This window comes from Aedes albopictus, chromosome 1, assembly GCF_035046485.1.
Source record: "Aedes albopictus strain Foshan chromosome 1, AalbF5, whole genome shotgun sequence".
Taxonomy (NCBI): Eukaryota; Metazoa; Arthropoda; class Insecta; order Diptera; family Culicidae; genus Aedes; species Aedes albopictus.
The window spans coordinates 318,148,112-318,156,101 of NC_085136.1; the positions used below are offsets into that span (position 1 = coordinate 318,148,112).

General features: G+C 43.0%; 1 protein-coding gene across 1 annotated transcript in view; it reads left to right on the forward strand.

Annotated features, from left to right (window-relative positions):
* The window catches only part of LOC109423638 (intermembrane lipid transfer protein VPS13B-like), a 60,257-nt gene that overhangs the window by 51,633 nt on the left and 634 nt on the right, over positions 1 to 7,990 (forward strand). Inside the window, exons 6-9 of the mRNA XM_062847202.1 lie at positions 3,378 to 3,592; positions 3,964 to 4,454; positions 4,527 to 4,669; positions 6,195 to 7,958. Of these exons, the coding sequence (XP_062703186.1) occupies positions 3,378 to 3,592; positions 3,964 to 4,454; positions 4,527 to 4,669; positions 6,195 to 7,958 (2,613 nt within the window). The remainder of the gene's footprint in view (positions 1 to 3,377; positions 3,593 to 3,963; positions 4,455 to 4,526; positions 4,670 to 6,194; positions 7,959 to 7,990) is intronic.

Sequence of the window (7,990 nt, forward strand, 5' to 3'; positions counted from 1 at the left end):
CAGGTTTACAGAACCAAACCTCCCCTTCTCTGTCAGCCTACGACCTAAGTTCCCATTGGGGTTGGTTACCTGGTCTTACCTAGGGTTGCTCGCAGCCCGGCTGGTGGCACACGGAAGTAGGGTTAGGAGTTGCTGGGCAGAGGCTAGTGGATATCAATGAGATTTGAATTGTGCGACATAGTCAGCCTTTACCGTCCAACACATGTGCTGGTAACATTGAATCATTCATCTTGAAATGTGTTACTGACAATTTTCTCTATAAAAGACAGTCTTGTAAGTGTTTTCTTGTCAACGTGTACTGTGTCAAATGTATCACACTTGTATCACATGTCTCTCCGGAAAATAACAATGAAGGTGTATACAGGAACAGGATTAAAAAAGGTGATGACGGACAAGCTGTGAAACTACCAAGGGGCATCCATTAAGTACGTCACGCTCAGGGGGCGGGGGGTGTTCTGAAAATGCATTAGATATACGAAAAACCAATACGAAGAGAAGAGGCGGGGGGGGGTCAAAAATTCCCTAATTTTGCGTGACGTACTAAATGGATGCCCCCAATAGTGAATAAGTTTAAGAAAGCCCTTCACCCTTTGGAGCTGGAGAAGTAAGCTACTAACCGTTTTTGTATCAGTAGCTAGTGTGGTGGGAAGTGATGCTCTGGTAGGCTGTTGATGCTGAAGTTCAGGATATTTCGGATGATCTTACGGTTATTCGGCTTCTTCTTCACTGCTTCAACCATCTTTAAAAGCTCATCCTCAAGAAAGAGGGGGGTTTGCTAGCTTGACAGTTAGGCTTGATTAGTTAATGTTCAACAGGATCCGCCAGCATCACGATCATGCTGAGTATAAAAAGCGAGATTTTTTCTACGTGTTGTACAAAATACTACAGGGCGATCACTCGAAGGTTGAAGCAGTGTTCGATTCAGTGACGCGAAATGGTCTTTGCCTGATAATTTCAGAACATGGTTTTCCGGTGAAACTAGTTAGGCTGATATGCGTTAATGTAAATATGTTTGAAGCTGTTGAACAACTTTTATATCTTGGACCACTTGCAACATGTGGTGTCAATAGTATGGTTCAAAAGAAGTCCCCAATAAGCTCTTGGACGACCGTTGGATTTTTTTGAGCGAACAATTGTTGACGAGGACTTAGAAAAAAGCGTGTGGCGCAGACGCGTGAATCACGAGCAAAAATCTACTAGGGTAATTCGCCAATTGTTGAACGGTTAGTACTGGCATTTTTATTTTCGTTTATTTTTCAGTGCATAATTCCACTTTACTTGAAAAATATCCAGTGAACGTCTAGATCCACTCCTTCCTTATACTTCCCATTGAATTTAAATGCCCTTAAATTCCATTTTCTAAGAGAAAATAGAATATTTGTATGGGAAGTCTGTTACCCAAATGTTGAACGCTTCCTTAAGCTAGCTCATCCTAATGTTGGACGATTCTCGCTAATTTTTGAACGGTTCAAGCTTTGTTCATAATTGACGACGTATAACCCGACATCAACCTATCATTGACCTGTTTTTATTTTGGCTACCAAACCCAACATAGACCCTACAGTTATCCGATGTGGGTCCAACAGTGGTCCAACATTTGATAAAATTTGACCCGACTTTGACCCGACATCCGATAATTTTTCACTCTGGCGGAATTTTTCCGGGTTTTTCGTGTTTTGTGGCCAGTAAGTCATTAGAGTGGAAATTTATTCAAATGACAGGGAATCGCTTCTCATTTGGAAAGAGCTCTAGTGGACTGAAATCGTTTTAAACATGACTAGATGTAAAAAATGACTTAAAAGATTTGACTAGAAGCGAAAACGATTGAAGAAAAGAACGCCTTTGAAAGCCTCTGATACGCTCCTGGATACTCATGGGACCACTCAACCCCCTTAAACACCCCTGCAATGACTCTGAAATCCCTTGCAAACTCGTGGATCGCTCCTAAACCTCTCTGGAACGCCCTGAAATACTTCTGGGACCACCTTAACACTCTGAATCCCTCTGAAACACCTCTGAAACGCCCTTGAAACCCATAGAAAACCCCTGGAACCACCCTGAAGCCCTTTGCAACACCCCTGGAACATCCCTGGAACGCCCTTGAAACCCCATGACATGCACAGATTAGGTAAAGTGCAAAAAAAATCTGGCAGTCATGCTAACATCGTAGGTTATGTCAGTGTTCAACAATTGGATCCTAGATGCATAATGATAGTGTGATAAGAAAAATATTTTTTACAGATGAAATTACAATGAAAATGTGATTTTAAACAATGTTAAACTGTTAAGGACATCCTTCCAGTTCTTGTAACTATGGTGTGACTTTGATATTTGTGGTCGATTTGCCCGCAAAGCTTATTTCGTAAGAGCAAATTCTTAAAATTAATCTTAAGAATTGTGCAGTTTTCGTGTCATCAGCGGTATAAAATTTGCAATCAATATTTTTGACGTAAAATATGTATAATTTTGTAACTTAATTGGATTAATATCGTGACACACATGTATACGCATCTGCATCATACGTTTACGTTGAGCGAAAATTGCTTAAGTTAGATTGATAATTAAATTTTCAGAAACTGTTCAACATTTGGGTGGTGTTCAACAATTAGCGAATTACCCTATCTTGACCTCGATCTTGACTAAGGTACACCGGGGCAAGTTGAAACGGCTGGGGCAAGATGAAACACGATGTTTTGAAATAGTTTTCAATACAATTTGGAAATTTTTCTTTAGCCAAAAGATTGTTTGAATCAAAAACTATATGTTATGGCATTCAAGCTGTTTACCATCAATGGAAAACATCATGTTAACCCGCTGTTTCATCTTGCCCCGGTGTACCTTACGGAAAATATATCAGCGGATTTTTTATTGTCTTCCAAATCAGCTGGCAACACTTTCCACAGCGTGCTCAGAAGCTTATCATACGATGACGACTATTAGGTGAAAAATTGACTCGTCTAGTTCAGGTCTGCATATGCCGCATATAGGAAGGGAAACGAAGCAAATTACACGATAAGACTCTGGCGTGCATAGAATGTGATTGTGGTTTTCCAAGCTATCCAGCATCCAGCCCTATCCATATTGTGTGGTTTCCCGACCAGTAGTGATTGACCTTTCTTCTCCGAGTGGGATCTCTGAAAGCGTCACGCTGCTGGTTCGAGACGGCGGCTAGTGGTTTCAAAATAATCGCATCTTTTTCATATACAACTGATAACGGAGACAAATATTTATTCAGCAGTTGTAGCAGCAGATATTGATGATGCGTGCGTACTCTTACTTTTGTGTTTAGTCATCTCACAAAATAACTGGAATTTTTCCCACACTTGATGGTCAAGCAAGTCAACAGTCTAACTATACTTGTTGTTTTGCGATTGCAGGTCACCAATCTGGTTCTAACATCCCTGACGGAAAACAACATCCGAGTGTTGATCCTCGCGTCGCAGTTCGTCGTGACGAACTACTCCAGTGTCGATTTACGCTTTTGGGCGTTCGGGGTGCTCGCCAACGAACGGCTCGATCAGGTTCGCCAGGACGACGCTGGACCACATTCGGCTTGCTACAATCTCCCGAGGAACAGTCGCCGGTGTGACAAGTAAGTTTTGTTGATGATTTATCATAAAAATTGTCTATGATATGACTTATCACAAAAAATGTCTTCTAGCTTTAAGGTAGAGAATATTCGCCTATAGACTATAGAACATGCATACAAAATTTCAAATCAATATTTTTAATTATATTTTTTGAGTTGTAACCCTGAGATTACATTGTTGGACAATGTTTAATCTTCCATTTCTTCATCTTTATTATTCTTTACTTAGGAATACCGGAAATTAAGTCTTAAATCGTTAATTTTGCTTCTTCATTGATTTTCTTGCAATTTAGCTTTTGAAAAACATTTAAAAATATGTCGAACCTAATGCCGTAACGTACCCAACATTGATTTCACTTACCAATTATTCACAGTCCCCAAGGTACGGCCATCACCGTGTTGAACAACCTCTCCAAGCACCGAAACAAGCTCAAATTCAACAGCAGCTACAACTGCTACCTAACGCTGTACCAGCACGATGGCAACGAGTTCTCCAGCCCGATCTACCTCAACCGGACCCTGTCGCGCAAAAGTTTCTCCGTACAGTGCGACGATCGGTACATTCCCGTTTCGCTTTCGATCGTGGCCCACCAGGGTCAGCAGCACGTGTCCATCTATGACGATCCGTGCCCCTCGTACGGCATCGAGAACCGAACGGACTTCAACATCTACGTGGCCCAGTCGGACTCGGTGAATGCGAATAAAGCGGCCACGGCCGTGCCGGAGTGCGTTGTGGAGTCGAACTTTGTGTGGTATCAGATCGTGGGATCGAGGCAGAAGGTTTACTACACGCCACCGGCACTGGATGCTCTGTTTCCGGAGGTGCAAGATGTGGAGGTGGCGCTCATTTTTGCGTGTGTTAGTGGTAAGTATTTGATGGGAATTCATAGGGAACTAGTTGACCTTGACTTAAACATTGATTTCCATTAATTTGTAGGAAGTGCAATTCGGTGGTCTCATCCGGTGAAGGTCGATGAAAACAAAAACATATTCCTAAACATTCCTCTGTATGGTGATCTCAAATTGGCTGTGAATATTAAAAATCGTACTACGGACGTAGTGATCGACTACATAAGTCAAGTGAGTCGCACCTTTTAAGTTCAAGCCATGAACAATAGGCCTGTCCAGCTTTTCAAAAATGTTCTCTGATTCTCAAGTCCACCCCCATATTTTGATTGGCATCCTAAAAGAAGTAACTGGTCAAAATTTCAGACAAATCCATTGAAATTAAGAGGTGCATCAAATCAATTTTGTGTTTTTCGACTATTTTTGAACTTCAAAAAATCATAATTACACTAAAACTTGTCAAAACTTAATTCTTTTGGCAGAAATTGAAAGCTATACTTGTTTGCTACAACTTCTCCGAACAACGTGTGCCAATAAAATTGAAGGAAACATGTGTAATTATCATATTTGTAATCAGAAAAACCTTCAAAAGTTGATTTTTTGATAGATTTTGTTCTGGAACACCCTAATATACGTAATAAGTTGGATTTTTCAAAACGGCATCATGTTCTCCAATGTTTTTTAGTTATTTGCTTCTTTGACACCAATGCTGTAGGAGTTGAGCAAAAATTACTAAAATTCGTGAAAGCCAAATGTGGCCTTAAAACTAGCTTTTCGGGTGCAATCTCGCTTTGGCGCGCAAAAAGTGGCATCGCGTCAGCACTGATATGATAGAAAACACCTGACATCACGCTTGTTTGTTATCACCCGTGGTAGGGGGTAGCCAAGGCAAACTACAAGGAAGCAAAGCTACTACGTTCAGTACAATTTCGCGCCATAGCGTGATTGCCTCCAAGAAGCTAGTTTTTAGGCCACATTTGGCTTTCCCGAATTTTAATATATTTTGCTCAACTCCTACAGCATTGGTGTCAAAGAAGCAAATAACCAAAAAACATGAGAGAATATGATGCCGTTTTAAAATATCAAGCTTATTATGTATATTAGGGTGTTCCAGAACGAATTCTATTAAAAAAATCAACTTTTTAAGGTTTTTCTGATCACAAATGTGTATACACATGTTTCCTTCAATTTTATTGGCACACGTTGTTCGGAGAAGTTGTAGCAAACAAGTATAGCTTTCAATTTCTGCCGAAAGAATTAAGTTTTGACATGTTTTAGTGTAGTTATGATTTTTTGAAGTTCAAAAATAGTCGAAAAACATAAAATTGATTTGATGCACCTCTTAATTTCAATGGATTTGGCTGAAATTTTAACCAGTTACTTCTTTTAGGATGCCAATCAAAACATGGGGGTGGACTTGATAATCAGAGAACATTTTTGAAAAGCTGGACAGGCCTAATGAACAAACTATTAATCATTAAGTAAAAAGAAAATCGGGTTAAGTACTGTTCCTTTGAATTCCACTAAGAATTTGCATCCTTTGACAGATACGTATTTCGACCTCAACTGTCGAGCCAAGTACAAGACACTGAAGACGACCTTACAGTTGAGGTCGAAATACATATCTGTCAAAGGATGCAAATTCTTAGTGGAATTCAAAGGAACAGTACTTAACCCGATTTTCTTTTTACTTACAGATATTCCCCTAACAAGCCCAGGTTAATCATCATCAATATAATCATTTTTTTTTTCTCCGTAGGACTTAGAATTTTCCGCCAAAGACATTCGAACCCGTTTGCTGAACCCGGAGGCCGTTCCAGCATCCGATCAGGATCCAGACCTGCCTCAGAAACCCACCCCGAAGCAGTCATCTTCCCCAGTCCTGACCACCCCCGCCGAACAGCAACTCCGCTCCAAGCGGATATCGTTCCGTGGCTTCTTCAAATCCTTGAACCTTACCCTATTCAACGATCAGGAATCGAAATGCTGTTCCAAGGTGGACCTGATTTCGTTCAATTTCGATCGAGTTGGGGTCGAGATGAACACCGGCGGAGAGAGTAGCAAGGCTTTGGTGCAGTTTGTGGCCATTCAGGTGGACAACGAGCTGCACAGTACCGGGGAGTATGACTTTCCGGTAGTCCTATGTAGCGAGGACCACGAATCCAAACAAGCTATGCCAGTGGTGATGCCGAATCAGTACAAGTTGGATGAATGCCTGGAGCAGTTGGCTGGAAATGCTTTGTGTTCGATCTATGCCGAAATGGATGCTGACAGTTGGACAAGCGTCGAAGGTCTCAGGTTCAAGATCAACCCGATTCGAGCGTACATTGAGGACACTTATATCAACATCATGCTAGACTACCTGATGGAGTGTCTTCCGGTGAACCTGCTCTACCATCCGGAAGTTCCAATCGAACGGTTTAAGTGTGCCCCGGGACAAGTGCTCATTCCAAAACTAGTCATCCAGCAGTCTACCTATCTGGCGGATCCGATCAAGTTCCGGTACATCCGGATCGAGCCGCTCCACGTTCTACTTTCTGTGCACACCTGCATGCGCCTCTACATAGCGTTGGATCACAGCCCCCTGGACTTCTCCGCTTTCGAGCGGAACAACGTCCGGTCTCTTCCGATACGATTCGGAAACTCGCTTGGGATGCACTACCTGTCGGGGGCGATCTTCGGCGGTGGTTGGGTCATTGGGTCGCTGGAGATCCTCGGAAGCCCCAGCGGACTGGCTCGATCGGTGACCAGCGGTCTGCGGGACTTTGTGTCGCTGCCGGTGCAAGGACTGTTCCGAGGACCGTGGGGATTCCTGGTTGGACTAACACAGGGATCTACATCGTTGGTGAGGAATATTACGGCGGGAACGGTGAACTCGGTGACTAAGCTGGCCACATCCGTGGCTCGGAATTTGGACAGATTGACGTTGGATACGGAACATGTTCAGAGAACGGATGCCTTGAGGAGAAGGCGACCTCAAGGAATGACGGAAGGATTCACGCAGGGTTTGACGGGGTTGGGAATCAGTATCCTTGGGGCTGTCGGTGGATTAGCTCACCATCCGTTGCAGGCTAGAAGTCCGATGGATGTGGTCACCGGTGTAGGAAAAGGTATTGTCGGAGCGTTCACGAAACCAATTAGTGGTGCTGCAGAGTTGCTGGCCCTCACAGGGCAAGGAATGCTTCACAGCGTGGGATACAACACTATGCCTACGCCGAAGTACTTCCAACAGCCGCTTCAGCGATTGGACCCGATCCCCTACAAATCGCTTTGGGATCCGCAAACTCTTTCCGACGGTTCGCTCATGTTCACCATCCACGCTACCTTCGCCGGTCGGAATCAGTACAAGTTGGTCGTAGTGGGGATCTACCTAAAGACGCTGGTGCTGCTGGACGTTGATAACAGTCAGCTTCTGGAAGTCTTGGATCTTAAGACTGTGTTCCCAAGCGTAGATGCAAGCGATCCCACGCAGGTAATTCTAAGGATACGACCGGAACTACCGCCACCACCAACAGATTATATGGTAAGTTTCCAAAAGCTCAACTATTTTTGGTT